Raw genomic sequence first — 20,496 nt, forward strand, 5'->3', positions numbered from 1 at the left:
TCAGATTCAAAACTCAATATAAAGCCTTACAAAGTCTAGACTTCCTTGGACTCTTCTATTACCTGGCTTGAGCTGAAGTGTGCAGGTCAGCTGAAGCTTTTATGCATGTACAGTACTGTACATCACACAGATCCAGATCTCTGCTGTATGACACACCGCTCAATGCGTTCAGCACCATTTTCTGCATTGAGTCTTTGGGGAACGAGTATACGAACCAAGAAGAATATGGGGGGCTTTCATTCGGATTTATGGTTGGGGAGTCAGTTTGACCAGAGAGCCAATCGCCAAATGGCCGGAATTCAGCTTCAGGGTGAAACATGTATCTCCTGAGACACAGTTCGCTGCGCCGCCCCTCTGGAGCGGAAAGAGGTGCCTGCCATCTTGCATATCAGGTAGCCCTCATAGAACACCGAATTCCACAAAAGGGCAACTCAGAGAGACTAAGCGAGTCGGGTTGAGAGATGTCTCACACATTCGTTCCCGTAACGGCACTTACAGCGGGTACCCCCGCGTCTGGAGAGCTGAACTATGACCCCAAACCTTATCAGTGCCAATTAAGATAGTTTAACACGAAAAGAGGAGCTATGTAGGGCTTGTCGGGGTTGAGCCGGCAGCTTGTATTGGTAACGAAAAAAGCAAAGAGGGGCGGGCCGGGAACTCCATCGCCCCATGACACTGGATGCAGAGCTGATCTTCGCAATGCGTCAAGCCACACTGCTGATTCGAAGGTCCGGGTCTTTGAGAGACTCAACCTCTTCATTTCTCGAGTTGATTTTCTGTATCTTTAAGCCACTTTGTTCGGCGAAATCCCTGAATCTTTGAAAGAGCTCAGCATGTAAAGTTCATGCCAACGGCGCCTCTTTTTGGAGTGGCGATTGCGCCCAATAGGGTTCGGTGGGGACTGTATTCCTCTCTGTTGGAGCACAGCATCGAGCTCATATATCCATAGCCAACAAGAGATAAAAAGCTGGATAATTCCCCAACTAGCTCTCAGAATCTACAAGGAGGTTCACCTCTCGGAACTAGCTCTCTGAACCAGATTTAAACTTCCAATTAGTCTCCCCTTCCATCGCCATCATGAAGCTCTTGTTCCTCACTCTCACCCTGGCGCTCTATGCCTCAGCGCTTCACACAACCGGCCAAATGTTCGGCGTCTTCCGTCCAGGCATGGACAACACCAACGTCGAAGTAGCGCGTCTCCTCCCGCAAGACGAAGTCGAAATCCCACCCAACCGCAAAGAAATGCGGGTGAAAGCCCGGCCCGGCACCGCCTTTGAAATCGTCTTCAAGTGCAACGAAGAATGCAAGAGCCTTATCTTCACTGAAGGCGCAGGCTATAAATGGGTAGGCTGTTGTCCCGCTGGTACGAAGTTAATGGGAAACGACACCACGGCTTTTGACTGCTGTGATGCAGGTGAGGACGTCACGGGGTGCAAGGCGGCAAATGGATATGAATGTTGTCCTGCGGGATACACGTGGGATGGGAACGACTGTACGATAATCGATGATAACTATCCATGTCGTCTGCTACCTGATTGTCTGATGGGTCAAGTCTGATCGATTATCGATGGCATGTGTATAATGGCTTGTGAGCCTGACATGATTTTGAACTCCGAGGGCTTTTGTGTTTGTCCGGATGGACAAGTTTTCGATGGCGTCGAATGTCTCTGCGCTCCTGGAACCGAGAAGTCTGATGATGGCACTTGTCAGACAACATGTCCGGATGGATCAACTCCAATGGCCAACGTACGGGCTCCTTTAAGGACGATGCTGCAACTATAATTTTTTTTCGCAAAATCAAAATTACAATATTTTAAAAATGTACTATTATTAATAGTCTAGCTAATTTCTATGGTAGAATATAATTAAAACAGTCGATCTATATGGTGTTTTATTACATTCCATAATAGGAATATAATAGGATAGGAAAAATCAATAAAATATACGTAATATACCCCCTGGCCTACTAGCTATCTGGCATACTTCGTTTATACTTTTGTTCCTATATTATTATTTCTAATACTATTAATCTATTATTATTAAACTCTTTATAATAGGTCGTTTCAAGATTAATATTATATACTATTAAGCCCATATTCTTTATTTAATTGAGCAGTAGCTATTATATGAGACTATTATAGAGAGGTTAAAGTATGACTTTGACATTAATATTTCCCTGAGAATACTATATAATAGGCTTTCCGAATGGAAAACGCCCTCTAAACGTTCGATATTTGATCCTTCGCCGCAGGTAAAGGGTCTTATTGCCTAGTTCTTTTGTAATATCCATACGACTAATACCAATATACTTACCAACCTCCGGAGCTTAGGATATGATATTCCTAATCTACGACTATTATAATAAGCTCGCCGGGCTATAGGCCTTCGACATCGAATACTTAATTTGCAAGTTAAGCTAGAAAAGGAGTAACTTCGCTATATCCTCAAGTAATATATAGTAGATAAAGGCCTATAAGGTAATACTAGAAGTTATGGCTGCCGGCTTCTATATACTTATCTTAACTCCCTAGGGGATGGCCAGAAGTTTTCTAGGAATAGAATAGCTTCTATAATATAGGAAATTAATCCAGAAAGTATATAATATTACTTGGAAGAGATAAAGGCAACTAGGGAGGAATATAATATTTATGGGCCGAACTTTATTTAGTCTATTAATAGCTATTACAAGGTAAGTATAGTATATACTTAACTTCAAAAATCATTATCTCAATAACTACTAATCCGTTTACTTAGCTACAATTTTATAGGATTAAGATATATACTAGTATTAATGCCTATTTACGGTTTATACCTTGGATTTATATTAGAATCTCAAATAGTTATGCTATAAGTAGTAGTATTTCCTAATTCGGTATAAATATATCCCCTTAAAAATGCCAAAATTTACTTAGTTATAATTCCGGCTATATAATTCTATAGTATTATAGAGAACTAGTTATTTGAAAAACCCTTAATTTAGGCGATAAATCCCCTGAATCTCTATACCATATTCTTCTTTAGGCTAATTAATATTATACTAATATATACTTACTTATACTACTTTCCAGGTTACTATCCTAGTATAATACCTTGACTTAGTAGACGAAATAGAGGTTATTCCGCTCTATATTCGATTGGATAAAGGATATGAAATACCCATAGTTACTAATGCCTATTATATCCTCTATAAAGTAACGTATTAAACAAAAAGTATTAATCCATATTAGTTCTCAGATCTCTATTAGTTCGGGACTAGTATAGCTAATTAACGAATTAAGATATAGTAGGGGCAAGTTGTAAAGGTAATTTATCTATACTAATCCCATATAGATTTATTTAATTAGCTAATATTATATAAGGCATACTAAATAAATAGAAGATATTTTTCAAGTAACTATACTCTCAAAGGCTTTACTCCCGTAAACTTCTCCCTGACTATATTACTATGCTTTTCGTCTATTTACCTATTATACGGGAGCAAACTAAGGAGTTCGTCCGGATTTGGAATATCTATTTAATTAGGAAATAGCCTAATTATCTATATATTATCCCTGGTCAACTATTCCAGAACTATATATTTTCAGAGCAGATAGGGGTCAGGGACTACGGGATTCCTATTAATATTAATAAACTAAACGAGCTATATAAAGGATATACTAGCTATAATAAAGATATATATTTACCGGAGGTTATACTTGAGTAGTATAAGCAAGAGCTTAAGAATATCGGCTTTATATTCCCAATTACGGAGTCTATACGTAACTCGAATAGGAATCTAAACTACCTGAGTATATATATATATCTAAGGGAGTTAATTAGTAACTACCTAATTAATATAAAGAATACTCGTCCAAAGCTAGGGCTTTTATTATTACCTAAGAATATATATAATTGGAATCTATTACCAGAGATAGCTATGGGACTAGAAAAGGTAAGGCTAAAGGATTATAATAATCAAGATAGTATTTAGTTTATTAATAAAGGGAGAGATACTAGCTATAGAAATGAAGATCTCACCTATATTGGCTCTGATAATAAAGCAGAGGTTAAAGATAATATAGAGGATACTAGATTTACTATAGATAGTATTACTTTTAATAGGGCAAATAGTAATTGGGTTATAAATAGTCAAGAGTATAGACAGTTTATAGATAATAGATATATATCTGAGCCTGAAGCAGAGAAAAAGAATAATCTAGAAATTTCTCCTGTAAATATTAGTCGGTTTATCCGGCCTCAGAGAGGCTAAATAGGGACATATTAATATATATTCTAAAGAAAGAACTAGCTAAAAACATTAATTTTTGGTAAAGCAATTAATTATAGAAGCTAATAGTAGTCTGCTTAATTAGTTAAATTCATATAGTTACAGGTGGTTTAATATTAAAAGGTTATATAATTTACCTTATTAGAAAATCGACCCTTGCCCCTTTATTTTTCATACCCCCTATAATTATTTTATTGACTTGTTATTTTAGTAATAAGAAGTCTATAGTATAGATCAAATTCTCCGTTAATACTAGCTCTATTAAATTAATAGTTCTTGAGAACTTTTGAAGTAATTACAAGATATATTTAGTGAAAATGTCTCTTTTCATATAGAATTTAGTTTCCCCCCCTTAATTTCTATAGCCCCTTACTTAATATTCTATAGCCCCTAGTATAGGAAACCATAGTTTATATAGGAATAATACTAGAGATAAATAAAATATATCCGAATTTAACTTATACTAAGGGGCATCCCTTATAGTCCTTCTATTTACTCCTTTTTATATATTAGTAATATGCCACTATTAATAACCTCCAAAATAAGTCTCTAATATATAAATTCCCTAGGGAAAAAGTTATAGGGATATAGGCTAAAGGATTAAAATAATATTAATATATTATAGTTCTATCCTATTATTTGACTTTATACTACCATTTACTAAACTATAGATTTATTAGCTATACCCTTCTTCTAATATTTAATTATAAATCAGATCCTTATTATATTATTCCCAAATGTTTTTAATAGATAATCTCAATCTATAGAACTCTTATTTTATACGGGAGGTACTATACCCCCTCTCTATAGTAAAGTATCTACTATATGGTATAATTAACCCAGCTACTCCTCCTCCTGCTTCTATTACTCCTACTTTAACTATACCGACTATTATATTAGATAGTATACCATTTTCTAGTCAAACTCAACTTCAGAATACTACCGCCCAGCTATTAAGAGATTAAGGGATTAATATCTTAGCTAATTCCTATCCTTTTTACTATTTTCCGGATATAGATCTCTTAGAGGAGGTCCTTGAATCAGAAGTATATAAGAGGAGACAGCAGGCTAAGCTCGAGCGTTTAGAGCAATTACATAGTAATTTCTATTAGGAAGCTCAGGGCGAAAGTGTATATCTATCTATTTAACTCCTATATTAATACTAATTTTATTAGGTTTAGCCCTTAAAAGGGGTAAAGCCCTTGGTTCCCTTACTCTCGGCCAGGGGGTATATATAAGGGCTTTTAGTAAGGGTAAATCGCTAATTCCTCCTGTTTCTATTATTGAAAAATAATATAAGGTCCTTATTTCTATTATATTATATATATATAAAATAGAAGAACTAGAGAGTAGCTTTATTAGGAGGAGTATACCTGTTTTAACTATAAAGAAGTTCCTTAGCTTAGAAGAGTATCGGGAGGCTTAAAATATTTAAATTAAGCTATAGATAGTAGAATAGTTTAATATATATATAAAGCTTATTTATAGAAATATATACCTCTTTACTAATATAGTACTTTATTATAGTCAAGAACTATTATATAAGGAGTTTGCTATATATTTAGCTAAGGCTTTTTTATTATTAATTCCGTTACTTAAAGACTAGGAGCTTAATTAATAGATTACAATCTTGGAATATATAAATGGGGTATCTTTTGTTACTAAAGTAAGCTATTATTTATTAGTATCCTAATATAATTAGTACTAATATAATCAGGTATAGCCAAAGAATAAAAACAAGAGGATTAACCATATAACTAATCTAATATATAGAGCTAAAAATACTATTAATGGCTTATTATCCCACTTTAGCCAATCAAATAAAAGAATACTAAAGTATATTTATCTTGTATTTAATTAAGATATTAATAAAATTCAGGCAAGAGATAACGAGATTCAGGATAAGTATAAAAGAAGGGATAGAGAGATGCCTTACCTCCTAGATTTTAGCCCCCTATTAGGAGACTCTCCCGATATTACCCCTAATATAGTATCTATATCTATAGTTATATCTACGGCATCTTCTTTACCTGCTTTGACTCCTAATTAACAGATCGAAGCTATATGGGAGAAGGTTACTCCTTTAAAGAATTAGTCAGATAACGACCTGAATTCTAACGATTTTAATTCAGACAACGATATGCCTATACTAGAAGCTAGAATTACGGTTTCTCCTGCTCCTGCTCCTACTCCTGATCCTACTCCTGCTCCTGCTCCTGCTCCTGCTTCTATACCTAGTAAGTTAATAGATTTAAATATACTAGTAGATCTGACGTTTTTACTAGCGTTTGCTCCCGCTCCCGCTCCACCTACTTAATGTCCTCTGAAGTCTATATTAAAGAGGAAGCGGGAGGTAATTATATCAAGCGATGACGATGATAATTCAGATCTTGACGATGGAGAGAAGGAATTACCAGGGGATAGTGATTATAGGCCGGGGAATAGGCGTAGGGATAATCGGGGGCAGTTCAAAAAAGCGAGAACAGAGTAATACTACTGGATATATTTGACTATAATACATGGGAGTTGCGTATTTGGCCATAATTAGGTGTGTTTTCTATATAAAATGTGGCCATTAAATAAATCGCGATTCATTATAATTTTGATTTTGCGAAAAAAATTATAGTTGCAGCATCGTCGCTAAATCAGCCCGTACAACGGCGAATGTCGCCCAATCGAATGCGGACCTGATGAAATTCTTATCGACGGCGATTGTGTCGCAGCACCATGCAAGCCTCCAGCAGTTCTGACGAGGGGCACATGCAAAGTACCACGATGTCCGAAGGGATCCATCCGAAACGGTGATATATGTACCAGCCCATGCCCGCCTGGGCAGATTTTTCAGGACGAGATACGCACATGTATACGCTTCGGCAAACAATGTCCGAAAGGGCTAGTTCGATTCAGCAACGACGATGAATATACTTCGCTTTGTCAAGATGAAGAAATGCTCGTCGACGATGAATGTATCTGCCAAGCTGGAAAGCAAAGATCTCCAATTTCAATGCTTTGCGAAGACATTGCCCCAGATCTCCCTACCACAGACCCTGTAACATGGCTTTCGGGAATAACAACCGGTAAGTCAAACGCGAAATTTCAATCAAGATACAATACTAACTTCAGATCCAGGCAAATGCTACACCCTCACCTTCGAAAATGGACAGAACTTTGGCTACCACGAAGCCTTCGGTTTCTACACGGCCTCTTCAGACCACCAATTCAGCAAATTCCAAGTCTGCCCCAACGAAATCTGCTCTCCAGGCCGAGAACTCGAAGCCGGGGACTACTTCAACCTGCAAGAGATCTACGGCGAACTTCCACCCACATCAAAAGAGAAGAAAAGAATCTTCGTCAACAACGCCAATGACGGCGCGTACATGACCCGCACGCCGGAGTACTGGGAGAGCGGCAATTTTGTGATTACCAAGAGGCCCGGTGGGAAGTACTGTTTGGGGGGGTTTCGGTATGATGATCGTGTGGGCTCGGGTGCTGGGATTGGCTTGACTTATGAGGCTGGGAGTGTGGGCGCTACGATGCTGCCGCGCGATGATCAGGCTTGTGTTGTGATGGCGCTGACGGAGGTTCCTTGCGATATTCGTGCTGAAGCGGCGAATTGTATTGGGGGCAACATGACAGCGGCTGCTGCATCGCCTCCTCCTGGCGGCAGCGGCGTTTTGAATGCTAGCATGCCTATTGACGGCAGTGGAGCGCCCGGCTATCCACCTGGTTATCGAGGCCCAATCTAGGAGAATCGAGTAGGTTGGGAAGGTTCGCTTCTTTTATTTCTTCGAGTTTTGGTTGGAGTCCAAGTCTTCTTCGTGGAGTGGGGATAATGCACGTATTAGAATCAAACATCCGGCTTTCATTAGTAAAATATAATCTCATCTCACATATATCATGCTGCTGTTGTGACGCGCTCCATTTCAGACAGCTCGAGCCTGTGTTGATATTGCTATCATCACTGTGGGCCCCCCTTCCCAACCGAAATTTGGCGTGGGACTTATGTAACTAAATGAGCTTGTACTTGGCGACAAAAGACAGCGGCCTATATGGATTAGGTGTTTGCTCAACCGGCGGGACTTTCGCCAGCATTATTGGGGACTGTTCGTTCTTGTCGATTGTTGCCTTTTGTTTCATTTTTATATATTTTTTTGTTTACAGCCAGCTTCCTTGCGGTATATGTGTCTACGTCGGGCTGGCTCTTAGAAAGGAACCAAGCTTTTCTGCATTTTCATATAGCAACTTCGCGTCCCTTTATTTACGCATGAGCTCTTAAAATCCTCCCTTGTTCTAATAACGATATTTCAAACTTCTAAAACAACTACTTTATATATCTTTAAATTAGTAGTATAAGTTTATTGAGAGGCTTTGAATACAAATATTGCTTTGAAATAAGCCTTGGATCATTGTGGAAAGGCTGGTATCTTGAAGTGTTCCAGCGAATAAGCGAAGGAAGGTTCTGAGAACGGGACCTGATGGGAATGCACTCGCCTAGAGTCCGCTAAGATTGCAGTGCTTCCGAGCCTCATTTGTGACACTACTAGTGGAAGCAAGCCGACGAATAAACCAGGATTCAAAGCCTTCGTCTGCACTAAAATTGCAGTGAAAATGGAGTGAGTGGGCATGGAACCACAACGTAGAGGCAAGCCGACGAATCAACCGGTGATTCCAAAGCGTTCGTCCGTGCTAAAATTGCAGTACAAATGCAAGACGTTTATTACCACATGGGGAACAGGGCGTCACGCCCGGCTTCCACACCCACAAAACAACTCTCTCTCTCCAATCCCAAGTTCAAACGACAGTGCAAAGATTTGTTGTTATTGCCGAAATTCCGATCAGATCCAAACAACATGCACGGCACCCTAAACTGAAGTAAAAAAACCTTGCCTTCGAAGCAAACTGCACGTCTGGATCAGCTCTTCATCTGATAGGAAATGAGGGTCATGGATGCTCGCAAAGTAAGGAGTTGCAGGTATCAAGCCAGCGAAGCAGAACGAGAAAGGAGAGTATGGAAAACAAACAGCCTTGCTGTACATCAAGACAAGCCAGGTTCCAAAGGGGGTTGGGAGTTGGGAAGGCAAATCACAAGGCACGCTGGGACCAAGATGGGAAGTTGTTGTATTTAAGAGCAATATATTCACGTTCGCAATAACTACAAAAAAAGACTTTTGCCTTTCGATCACACAATTTAACTCATTGCGTTGCAAAATCCAGCCATAGCGTCCCTTATCAACAAGTAAGAAGCACCTTCAAACGCCTGCAGAGATTACCAATCCCCAAGTCCATCAACTTACGCAGCAGCAGCAACGGCCGCCTGACTAACAATAGCAGCCTGCGCTAAGTTCTCCGCCGGCTGAGCAGGATGCACACCCACACGCTCCTTGCTCAAGAGATCTACAAGCAGCTGGTTAGGCTTGTTGGTGCCAGCACCAGCAGGGTAGACGGCCTGGTTCTTCTTGTAGCGCTGCACGTTCTCGATGTACATGTCGAAGAGGTACGCGGAGTCCATGGGTCCACCTTTAGCTTCAGGGTGGAATTGCGTGGAGAAGATGGGGCGGGTTTTGTGGATCATGCCTGTAGAAGGGTTAGTGGGAAGGTATATGGAGGGTAGGTGAGGGAACATACCTTCGTTGGAGCCATCGTTAAGGTTAACAAAGTACTCTTTGAATTCCGCGGGAAGGGTCGGTGTATCGACGGCGTAGCCGTGGTTCTGGGACGTGATTTGGCATTGTCCAGTCGTCAAGTCCAAAGCAGGGATATTGTGGGCACGGTTTCCGTACTTGAGCTTGATGGTTCGGGCACCAGCTGCGAGAGCGAGGAGTTGATGGCCAAGACAGATACCCATGACAGGAACCTGAGAGGATTCCATGAGGCGGGACAAATGGTAGACTGTCTCCTGGCAATGGGTTGGGTCACCGGGGCCGTTGGAGATGAAGACGCCGTCGAAGTGGTGGGAGACTTTGTGGATAGGGAAGTCGTAGGGGAAGACTGTGACGCTTGCTCCTCTGCCGACCAAGCTGCGAAGAATGTTCTCCTTGACACCGCAGTCGATGACTGCAATGTGCATGTCTCCGCTCGTGGAACTGACGTGGAATGGTGCCTTGGTGCTGACTTTCTTGACCAGGTTGATTTGCTCGGGGTCGATGAAAGCTTCATCCTGATCGGCATCGTACTCCTCTCCGATGGTGATCCGAGCCAATGAAGATCCAACTTCCCGCAAGTGAGTGACAATGGCACGAGTGTCGACGCCAGAGATGGCAGGAACGCCCTCACGAGCACACCATTCGCTCAAGCTCTCAACAGCAGTCCAGTGACTGTACTTCTCAGCGTAATCCGCAACAACAACACCCACACACTGAATGTTGGGCGACTCGAAGTATTTCAGCAATCCATGTTCGTCTCGGGCAGAGGATGGAACACCATAGTTGCCGATAAGCGGTTGCGTGAAGACGAGAATCTGTCCACGGTACGAAGGATCGGTCATCGACTCGGGGTATCCAACAAGAGAGGTCGTGAAGACTGCCTCGCCAGAAATGTTCGACTTGGCGCCAAAAGACTTGCCGTGGAAGACTGGACCATCCTAGAAAAAGCAAAATCAGCCAGAAGTTCTGCTACCCCGCCAATTGTCTCATACCCTGATTGTGAATGTAGCTCGGTCGTGGGAGATGGGTGTGGCTTTATGACGAGTCGCTGGCATGGCACGGCCAGCGCTGCCTTCGACGGTGGCTAGAAACCGGGCTTGCTGGGCAATTCGGTTGTGGATACCTGCCGGCTTGAAGGCCGCAGGCTTGACGAATCGTGCAAACATGTTGAAGGGTAGTTCGAATTGGAGGTAGTGGTTGGATTATCGAAAGCGTTTCAGTTTACTGAAGCTTTCCAGATGTGATCTGCATGGCGGGATTAGTTTTGGCGGTGAGCGAGGGGAAGGGGCCATTCGGACCTGAAATATAATCCTGCGGCGCGTTAGCAGAGGCACTCATGATTGAATAGCATACAGAAGACACAGAAGGAGACAATTTGAAGGCGAGAGGGGAAATTGAGGGCATCGTCTTCGTGTGACGTTGAGCGGGGAAGATCAACCAGACCCGAGATAACGACGATGATGTGACTCAAGCAAAGAGTGCAGCTTCCTGCTGTCAATACATACCTGGGACGTGAAGACTGACGGGCGCCCACTCATACGCGCGACTGGTTCTCTCTTTACTGTTGAGGCAGGAAGAAGAGGAGTTTTGTTCGAATTGGGTGGAGTATGGTGAGAATTTTGGGCAGAGGTTGTTGGTGGATGCTCGTGCAAATCGGAGGTGAGGGCACCAGCGACTGTAGCGCGGCCTGTGATTGGGTGACAGCGTGACGAAGGCGGGGCAGAAAACCTTGAAGGCGAGAAATTCTTAAGCGACGACTGCAGAGAAGACCACCAGATGATGCAGAATTACACACCGGGCCAATGCAAAGGAGGGACTTGTCCGTTCCTATGCGCAAGTCTCTGCTATTAGAGCGACTTCGGTTTGGCACAATGGGCACTTGTCACGGGTATGTTGACGCTGTGCAGAATTTGCTGGCCCATGCAGCTTGAGAATTTTTGCGTGCCTGGCTGACCAGAAGGCGAGAGGCACGTGTGGGACAGGAGGCGAGTGGAACCAGGGGTATGGCGGGGTAGTTTGGATTTTTCTTTTGCCTATGATAAATGAGGACGCATATTTGTGTGTTTGAGAACGTCAGAGTAGACTGTAAATAGTGTAGAGTGTTGTCCTGGAGTGTATATCTCTTCTGCTGGAGTGGAAACAAAGATTGGCTAGCTTTGTTGAAGACGTTGCAGCCTCCAGATGGCAGAGACAAAGGATTCGATATCGGATAGTAAGGGATGACTCTCGAAGGCGACTGTGAATTATTGAAGCTCTAGGAGGCATTCTGTGATGCCAATGTCGCCGAGTATGCCAGAAAATGGCCTGGCGTTGATCTATAGCCATGCGTTCCCCGAACCCATTCCATCGTATTTACACCTCGAGCCCTATACTGTACACTCTATCATATCGCACCCAACTCCTTCAGCTTCGCAATCATCCCGTCAACATCCTCCACTTTTCCGCCTCCTTTCCGTGGTGGTGGTTCAATAACCTTCAGTGTCTTTAGTCTTTTCTCCAAGCTAACTCCCAACTCCTCCGCAGTAATCTTATCAATCTTCTTCTTTTTCGCCTTCATAATATTCGGCAGACTCGCGTATCGTGGCTCGTTCAATCGTAAATCGGTCGTTATAACCATTGGTAGTTGTGATCTAACCGTTTCTGCAGCCAATTAGCACTGAACTCCAAACACATGTATAAGGAAAGCAGCATACCAGTCCCACCATCAACCTCCTTCTCAACACTCACACCCCCTTCCCCAAAACTAACCTTACTCGCCTGCGTCGCCGCCCCCCACCCCATCAGCCCGGCAACAATCTGCCCCGTCTGCCCCGAATCATCATCAATGGACTGCTTCCCACACATCACCATATTGATTTTCTGCCAAGCCTCACATCAGCATTCATTTCTCCCCTCGAAACCCCCCGTTTCACCCATCCGGCCAAGCCAGGACATAATGACAATTTGCATACCTCCTTCTCCACCAACCGCCTAATGATCTTGCCCACTGCCAGCGGCTCAACCTCCTCTCCATCCTTCACTTCCACAAATATCGATCGATCAGCACCCATCGCCATAGCCGTCCTCAGAACATCGACGGACTTGGGCGGGCCGATGGAGAGCGCGATGATCTCCTCGACACCGCCGGCATAGGATTTCTTCTCGCGGATACGCACGGATTCTTCGATGGAGAGCTCATCGAAGGGGTTCATGCTGTGCTTCACGCCCGCTGTCTCGATTGCGGTCTGCGCCTTGTTGACGCGGGGTTTGACCTTTTTCTCCCCGTTAGCATCCCCTCTTGCACTCCTTCTCTCTCAATTCCTCCTTCATCTCTCTCACTCCCCCCAGTTACCCAGCCCCGAGACCAAGCCGCGTCGCTCCATCTTGTGCGAGGTTGCGAGCCTTCGGACTTGCGTGCAGGAAGGGGGGAGGAATGGAACAGGCTTTCAAATCGGGGATTGGGAGCGCAATCAATTGAACAAGATTTGAGAAAGGGAGACGTACAGCATAATCAATAACCCTCTTAACAGGGACGAGAATTCGGAGGGCGGACATTGGCGTTGTGGTGGTCACTGTCCGTGAAGGAGAGGAAGACGTTGACGATAGGATTTGGATTTCGATTTGATCAAACAAAGCTCGATCGGCTCCCCACGGCTTTTTCTGCCGAGGTAATGGTATCACGTGACCAAACCCCTTCCCTTCCTGCTAGCTTCCTCCCTCGCTTTCCACTTTATTCGAAAGCTTTTAAACAGATTCATGAGAATGGAAAGCTTCATATACTGCGTGATCCTATTCCATTCCGAATTCACTGTGGTATCTGGCATTCAATCGTGACAATACAATACAATTACAGTTCCCTCCTCGTCCGTTACCGGTCACCCCTCCCCAAGGACCCCATCGAAGTCTTCCTCGCGCTCCCTGCCTCAATCCTCACTGTACTTTCAAATTCCCCCATCCCTCTCCCTACCCTCCCAACGCCATCATAAATCCTAACCTGATCTTTCCTCAAATCCCTCTCCCTTGCAACACCCTCAAAACTGCCACTCTCGACATCCACCCTCCGACTCTCCCAAATCTGCAACGGGACGTCCTTCTTCCCATTCCCAATGATGTACTCCTCGCTTTCAGTCTTACTAAGACCACTATCATTGCGTTCCCACCAACTGACATCTCCCTTGCCCCCTCCCTTGAGATCCCTCTCGTCCCTGTCCCGAGACCCCATTTCGGCTTCCCCTCCTACACTACTCTGACCCTTTCTCACAATATTCCCTCCTCGAGAAGAATAAGTACTGGCGATGGGGATCGATTTCGACCGCGCAGTCGAAAGCTGAGCGCCCGATGAATTCCCGTTAAAAGCCTTCAAGTTGAAGACCCGTCGGAGCAGCGGCCAACACATCGGCATGTTTGCAACTAGGATCGCAGTCGACGCTTCGCGGATGTACCAGAATTCCCACATGGGGGAGAAGGGGTGCGCGAAGGAGTAGTATTTGTTGAGCAAGGCGCACATGATGACGAAGGTGCCGAGGCTGAAGAGGGCGCAGAGGATGAGCTTTCTGGTGCGCGGGAGTTGAGAGGTGACGAGGAGGGGGAGAGGGATGCAGAGCATCATTATGTCGGAGGTGAGGTTGAAGACTGCGTTTGTGATGAGGTGGTGGATTGCGGCTGAACATTGTTCTGTCACTCATTAGCTTGGACATCTCGCAGCAAGAGAAATTTTACCGTTGTCAACAGGCACTGCCCAATACTGAGGAAATGGTCGGCACCAGACTCCGAAGTACAAGATTTCCATGGCAATTAAGTTGATGACCACATATCCGCCAACGATCTTCACCGCCAGATGTTGTTTCAACCCAAAGGTAAGTTTGTTGTACAGTAACAGGAGGCATATTTTGCATCCCCATATTGTCATTATCATTGATTGTTCGACAACAAGGACAAGCTTTGATCCGACGATCCTGGATTTGATGGACTCGGGCGTGAGAAGCGGGATATCAGAGGGTAGCATGAGGTTCGTATCCATTTGGCCCACAATATTCATGGTGATGATGAGAGTGGTGAAGAAGCCCTGGGAAGCCGTCAGCTCTGTCTCTGAGGTCTTTCAAAGTTGATCTTACAAACACAATGACCATGACATAGTCTTCTGGCTGAAACAGCCTGAACGACCCAAGTTGAACATATCTCGAGACACTGTCATAGATCAGCTTGGCTCGGAGAGTTTCGACGTCGAACACCTACTATCTGAACAGGACGACCAAGGTCACGAAAGAATACCAGGTCCAAGATTCGGCCAACAGCGACAGCATCGTCAATATGGACTGTGGAGTCCGCAAGGACTCAACTCATGCAGATATAGTTCTGACTAAAATTTATACAATATCGACGGGTTGAGCAGAAAGCGAAGTTCCTATCAGACATAACCTTATACTTCACAGCCGGGCCAAGACACCATGCATGATCGCTTGATCGATTGTGCAGGACGTCGCAGTTATGCTACCCACACTAAATAAATCACTAATTGAAAGTCGGACAAGTCGGCCCATGTCTCTGAAACATTGGAAGAAGGGAAGAGAGGGTTCGGCCCAAAGAAGAAAGCATAAGAGTGGGTTGAAAAGATAACGACAAGCCAGGGAGACAAGTGAAGCGACCATGCTCCGGAGCGGGTCAGCCCCAGGCAACCCTTTCGAGAGCTGATACCCGGAGACTCGGAGCAGGGGCTGTGTGGGCAGGGTGGACAGGGTGGGCGGTGGGCAGAGCGGGCAAGGGTGGGAGGAACGGCGGGGCGGGAAACCTCCATACCCTATCAGCTGCCCCTCCGCTGCGCTCGGGCTGTACCGAGAGGCCGTGGGCCACTGGCGAGCAATGTGTCGTATCTCACCGAGGCGGGACCGACGAGGGGCGCGGTGAAACTCTGGAGAAGAGGAGTCTGTAGAGTCTTGAGTCGTGAGTCGCGACGGAGCCAGACAGACACTCGAGGGATGTCGCGCTCAATCGCAGTGCATAGACTGTTCATGCCGTCCCAGACGACTCCCAGCATGCAGCCACGGACCTCGCGACGAGTGCAGAATCGAAATACTGCAGGCGGCCATGGATCGATCACCGCTGTCTGGGGGTTCCACGTGTAAAACCTCCCGCTCCACAAGCCTTTCCAGAACGATCGTGGACTTTCCTGATCGAGGGCCGCTGCCGCGCCGCGTGGTACCTGCGTATCGTTGCTTCTCATTGCTCTGCCGGCCTGTGCTTCATCGATTCTCCTGCCATGCCTTCTTCTCTCTGGAGAATCGTTCGATATGTCGATATTTCGATGGTCGCTCTGCAGGCACGGGATGAAGGCTTTCCCGTTGAATCGACGATGGCTCGAATGCGCGTTTCGGACGATTCAGGTCGAAAATAGCTTTCGTTTCATGCCGTCTCGAGGACGAGATGTTGCCATGTTGGACGTGCGAGAAGACGGGGGACTACTGTCGTGCCGACCCCCTCCGAAGCTATTGGCAGACGCGGACTATAGGCCGGCATTGTATAGACGGTGGTGCGGATGTGGTGGATGTTGTTTGAAGAATGGAGGAGGATTGGACTTGGAGAGAAGAGGAGTGATAGAGGCAAACCAGAAGAGGCAGGAGCGCCGGCAAGTTGCGCCTCCTGGACTGGGGGAGACGACGGCACGCTGAAACTTCAGGCCGCGATCACGTTCACTGCCGAGTCGCCGCTCTGGGCTCTGGGCTCTGGCCCTCGGCTCTCCATCTTTTCTGCGGAACAAACCGTCCCCCCTGCACATCTCAAATAGGGGCAAGAATATATTGACCCCTATCTTTCTCTCCTCCTCTGAGAATGGTCCCTGCAAATATTCCTCACGTGCTTGATTGTTGTCTATCGACCACGAGATCAAGATGTTCAAGGAGTCCGGGAGGTCGGCTTCAAGTGCCTGCCAGCGCCTTTCAACAGCCGCTACACCACGCCGTCGATACTTCAAGTGAAGCTAGGAAACTTGTTCACCCCACTGACGCAATTTTCTGCTCTGGGACCGGACACGATGGTTTGATACGAGATGGCGATGAGTCTCGTTCAAGATCTTTGCTCCTTACCGTCGTTTGTTTGTATGTTCAGCTTTCATTTCAGCTCGATGTGTCCAGGTTAACTGCAGCAACGAGCAATGCCCCATCAGTACCCTCCCCCCGAACTCCCACTGACCCAGGTACCAACTATCAAATCGACATCATCGCAGCCTGCTCACCGACCCCCAAGTGTTGCCTCCAACCGCTCCCATTTCTCTCAGTCCGCACAGAATGGCCCGACACCTCCAAATGAGGAGGGGTCCTCCCCAAAGCTAGGTGGGCGACGCAGGAGACGAGACGATGTTGCGAGTACAGTTCCAGACGAGAAGCAGGCCCATCTTAATAAGATGGGAAGGTTGTATGAAAAGGTCCTCACATATGGCACCGGCACTCGCTATTCAATTTACATCCTTCCGATTGCGATCATAATCATGATTCCTATCATTGTCGGGGCCACGCAAGTCAACAGAACAGATCCAAAAATTGGAGGTGTAAGGCTAGCTTGGTTCTTTACCTGGGTAGAAGCTGTATGGCTTTCATTCTGGGCCATGAGGTTCGTCACCAGATGCTTTCCCGGAGCGTTCCGCTATTTCGCGGGCGTAGTCAGCTCAGAGACGAAGAAGTACGCCCGAGTTCTCGAGAATCTGCAGGATGCCTTTACCGTGTTTGGATGGGTGATCATCTCATTCGTTCTCTACGAAGTTCTCTTCAGTACCTCAGCGGCAGGAAATGCCCCATATGGCTGGACCAAGACCTTCAAGAAAGTCCTCGGAGCCATTCTCGTCTCTACAATCATCTTCATGATCGAGAAAATAATTGTGCAGCTGGTGAGTGTGAACTACCACGCTCGATCTTTCAACAACAAGATCGATGATATAAAACACGCGGCCTACCTCCTCGGGCTTCTATTCGATGCATCTCGTAGCCTGTTCCCCATGTATGGCAAGGAGTTTCTTGATGAGGACTATATCATCCACCCCAACATCAAAACTTTCATCCGCAAAGGGAACGTAAACCAGGGGATCTCAATTGACCCCGAAACCGATCCACGTGGACACCGTCGTCGCATTTTCAAAGGCATCGGACGATTCAGCAACAAGGTCAATTCCGTGTTCGGAAATATCGCATCTGAACTCACAGGAAGGGGTGTTCTTCCACCACGGTCAGCGCAGTCGATCGTCACGGAGTGCCTGCAAAGAACGAAGTCTGCGAAGGCGTTGGCTCAAAGGCTGTGGTTTTCATTCGTCATGGAAGGGAATGATTGCTTGCATTTGAGGGACGTGCAGGAAGTATTAGGACCCGAATCTCAAGACATTGCGGAAGAATGCTTCGAGATGCTTGATCCAGATGGAAATGGGGATGTCACTTTGGATGAGATTTCAATGAAGCTCGCGGAATTGGCACAGGAGAGGAAAGCCATTGCAAGGAGTATGCATGATGTCTCTCAAGCCATAAAAGCACTCGACAATGTTATGTCTTCTGTTGCCTTTCTCCTGTCTCTTTTCACCTTGAGTAAGTCCTCGGGACCCCAAATAGTGAAGATGGCTGAAACCTTCCTTCAGTCTGTTTCTTGGATACTGGCTTCCACTCCATCCTCTCGACAGCTTCTTCAACTCTGATATCCCTTTCTTTCATCTTCTCAGTTACGGCGCAAGAATTCCTCGGCTCCTGCATCTTCCTGTTTGTGAAACATCCTTACGACATCAGCGACCGCGTCGACATCTACGGACCCGATGGAATCAATCGTCTCGAAGTCGAGCAGATCTCACTCCTCTACACCAGTTTCAAACGCATCACTGACCTCGAAATAATCCAAGTAAGTCTTACCCTTCCACAAATCTACGCCACCTCTCCTAATGTATATACTCGCAGATCCCTAACAACGTCCTCAACGCGCTCTGGATCAACAACATATCCCGCAGCAAAGGCCTCCTCGAGCGCCTCGAGCTCTTCATCTCCTTCGACACCTCCATGTCGGACATCGAGGCCCTGCGTCTCGAAATGCAATCCTACATCACCGCCCCCGAAAACAGCCGCGATTTCCAGCCCGAGATAGTCCTCCGCTGTGTCGGCGTAGGAAGTATGGATAAACTGCAACTCCAACTAGAAGTCCGACACAAGTCCAATTGGCCAAATGAGCAGATCCGTGCCGCAAGACATTCGAAGTTGATGTGTGCACTTGTTCTTGCACTGAGGCAAGTACCAATTTTTGGGCCGGGAGGAGGAGGCGCTCCACTTGGAGATCCCGCGAATCCAACTTATAGTGTATCCGTGAGTGATGAAACCGCATCTGCGGCGAGAGAAAAAGCTGCAAAGGACGCAGACGCTGCACGTCTTCATCCAGTGAACTCTCAGCTGCAAACGGCGGTCCCAGAAAACTCTCAATTGGGCAAGAACTCAACAAACGAGCCTTTGGCTTCAATACCAGAGAGCAAGGCAGCTGATGCCCTGAACGCAATTCGGTTGAGCGAAGATCCGCTGCGAGATGAAGAAAGGGATAATCACGAGGTCAACGTTGTTGGGAAACAGAGTTCGTCGGGAACCGCGCTCGACAACAGTATGAATCTCGAGCTTAAGAAAAGCAAGACGTCTCAAGGGAGAAGGAAGGCGGGGACTTCGGCTCCTACGAGAACTTCTGGGACTGGGAGATGGGAGGAGGGTGATTTTAATGCTCGGCCGAGTTGTGTGGGTGCTGGGGACTTTGATCAGGAGGCTCAGGTTGGGGGACAGGAAACGGCATAACTCGGGCGGATGCAAACAGTGGGAGTTCTACTCAAAGTAACGAGTAAGAGAGAAGTGAGACAAGACGAGCCAGCACCAAGAAGAAGTGGGAATAGTGTTTCTATTTAGTGCTTTGGGGGGGGTTGAGGGGCGCTCTCGCAGAATATCTTTCCTCGCAGTGAACTCAAGCAACCACCAGAGGAGGGGAAGAGCGTTACAGGAAGATAACACTAGCTAATACCAAAGTTTCCAAGCCGCGGTATCTATTTATCTTATACGTTTTGGACGACTTAGTTCGTGTTCGGAGCAATGTAACGCCGTTATTTCGAGATCTGTAGTATTGCAACGAGAAAGTGGGTTGAGTGGACGCCACTTCCCGCACATGATCTTTCCCCTCACTGTGATCAGACGAAGGACGCACCCCCCTGAAAATAACCTTAAAATCGATATCTTCTTCCTGTACCCCTCGTAATATCATTATGCTAATCTTTTTTATAACGTCCTATTCCGGAAACCACGACATGAGAGGCCATGTTGAAGTTCTCCTCTCTCGTTGGCGCATTCTACTGTATTATCTTGGTGTCAACTTGTCAAGACGTCAAGCTCTGATGACTACTTGGAATGTCACTTCAAATGAGTTCGTGCGGATGTTGTGGACCTTTTGTATGTATTTCAATATCAGGCTAAACCGTACCAATATGAGTTGTAGCCATCGTTATTGGAAATTGGCTTTACATTAATGGCGGAGAGTTCTACCAGCCAGGAGCCTCATCCTGGGCTGATCCTATCCACCATCCGTTGAATAGAAAACCAGTGTGCCCCTGCCAACCCTTCATAC

At 45.6% G+C, this 20,496-nt stretch overlaps 5 protein-coding genes across 5 annotated transcripts; 2 read left to right on the forward strand and 3 right to left on the reverse strand.

Moving 5' to 3' along the window:
- Window positions 1-1,242: 1,242 nt before the first annotated feature.
- Window positions 1,243-8,013, forward strand: K444DRAFT_540816 (uncharacterized protein; the record flags this gene model as incomplete). Its single annotated transcript, XM_024875740.1, has 3 exons — window positions 1,243-1,551; window positions 3,722-3,758; window positions 7,391-8,013. 3 exons carry the CDS (start codon window positions 1,243-1,245, stop codon window positions 8,011-8,013), a joined length of 969 nt encoding a protein of 322 aa, XP_024730805.1.
- Window positions 8,014-9,417: 1,404 nt separating this feature from the next.
- On the reverse strand, window positions 9,418-11,398 carry K444DRAFT_570384 (putative carbamoyl-phosphate synthase arginine-specific small chain). The gene is made up of 3 exons (XM_024877263.1): window positions 10,902-11,398; window positions 9,893-10,847; window positions 9,418-9,841 (listed from the first exon to the last, which is right to left on the reverse strand). Exons 1-3 carry the CDS (start codon window positions 11,073-11,075, stop codon window positions 9,558-9,560), a joined length of 1,413 nt encoding a protein of 470 aa, XP_024730806.1. The 5' UTR covers window positions 11,076-11,398; the 3' UTR covers window positions 9,418-9,557.
- An 894-nt stretch (window positions 11,399-12,292) lies between these two features.
- On the reverse strand, window positions 12,293-13,443 carry K444DRAFT_540784 (electron transfer flavo protein, beta subunit; the record flags this gene model as incomplete). The annotated part of the gene is made up of 4 exons (XM_024875739.1): window positions 12,293-12,549; window positions 12,603-12,768; window positions 12,861-13,160; window positions 13,393-13,443. The coding sequence occupies 4 exons, from the start codon at window positions 13,441-13,443 to the stop codon at window positions 12,293-12,295; spliced, it is 774 nt and encodes a 257-aa protein (XP_024730807.1).
- Window positions 13,444-13,756: 313 nt separating this feature from the next.
- On the reverse strand, window positions 13,757-15,191 carry K444DRAFT_539903 (uncharacterized protein; the record flags this gene model as incomplete). Its single annotated transcript, XM_024875671.1, has 4 exons — window positions 13,757-14,562; window positions 14,608-14,953; window positions 15,003-15,075; window positions 15,124-15,191. The coding sequence occupies 4 exons, from the start codon at window positions 15,189-15,191 to the stop codon at window positions 13,757-13,759; spliced, it is 1,293 nt and encodes a 430-aa protein (XP_024730808.1).
- Window positions 15,192-17,275: 2,084 nt separating this feature from the next.
- Window positions 17,276-19,914, forward strand: K444DRAFT_570393 (uncharacterized protein). Its single transcript, XM_024877264.1, has 3 exons — window positions 17,276-18,449; window positions 18,500-18,753; window positions 18,810-19,914. Exons 1-3 carry the CDS (start codon window positions 17,285-17,287, stop codon window positions 19,677-19,679), a joined length of 2,289 nt encoding a protein of 762 aa, XP_024730809.1. The 5' UTR covers window positions 17,276-17,284; the 3' UTR covers window positions 19,680-19,914.
- Window positions 19,915-20,496: the final 582 nt, after the last annotated feature.

This window comes from Hyaloscypha bicolor (genome assembly GCF_002865645.1).
Source record: "Hyaloscypha bicolor E unplaced genomic scaffold K444scaffold_136, whole genome shotgun sequence".
In the NCBI taxonomy this organism is placed as follows: Eukaryota; Fungi; Ascomycota; class Leotiomycetes; order Helotiales; family Hyaloscyphaceae; genus Hyaloscypha; species Hyaloscypha bicolor.

What these genes read in the sequence shown, in the direction of transcription:
- K444DRAFT_570384 (XM_024877263.1), bottom strand. Translation starts at nt 11,075, where the DNA reads ATGTTTGCACGATTCGTCAAGCCTGCGGCCTTCAAGCCGGCAGGTATC. An exon ending in GAGCTACATTCACAATCAGG is followed by an intron (nt 10,848 to 10,901) that starts GTATGAGACAAT and finishes TGCTTTTTCTAG; the next exon opens with GATGGTCCAGTCTTCCACGG. An exon ending in TAACGATGGCTCCAACGAAG is followed by an intron (nt 9,842 to 9,892) that starts GTATGTTCCCTC and finishes ACCCTTCTACAG; the next exon opens with GCATGATCCACAAAACCCGC.
- K444DRAFT_570393 (XM_024877264.1), top strand. Translation starts at nt 17,285, where the DNA reads ATGGGAAGGTTGTATGAAAAGGTCCTCACATATGGCACCGGCACTCGC. An exon ending in CCTGTCTCTTTTCACCTTGA is followed by an intron (nt 18,450 to 18,499) that starts GTAAGTCCTCGG and finishes ACCTTCCTTCAG; the next exon opens with TCTGTTTCTTGGATACTGGC. An exon ending in CTGACCTCGAAATAATCCAA is followed by an intron (nt 18,754 to 18,809) that starts GTAAGTCTTACC and finishes ATATACTCGCAG; the next exon opens with ATCCCTAACAACGTCCTCAA.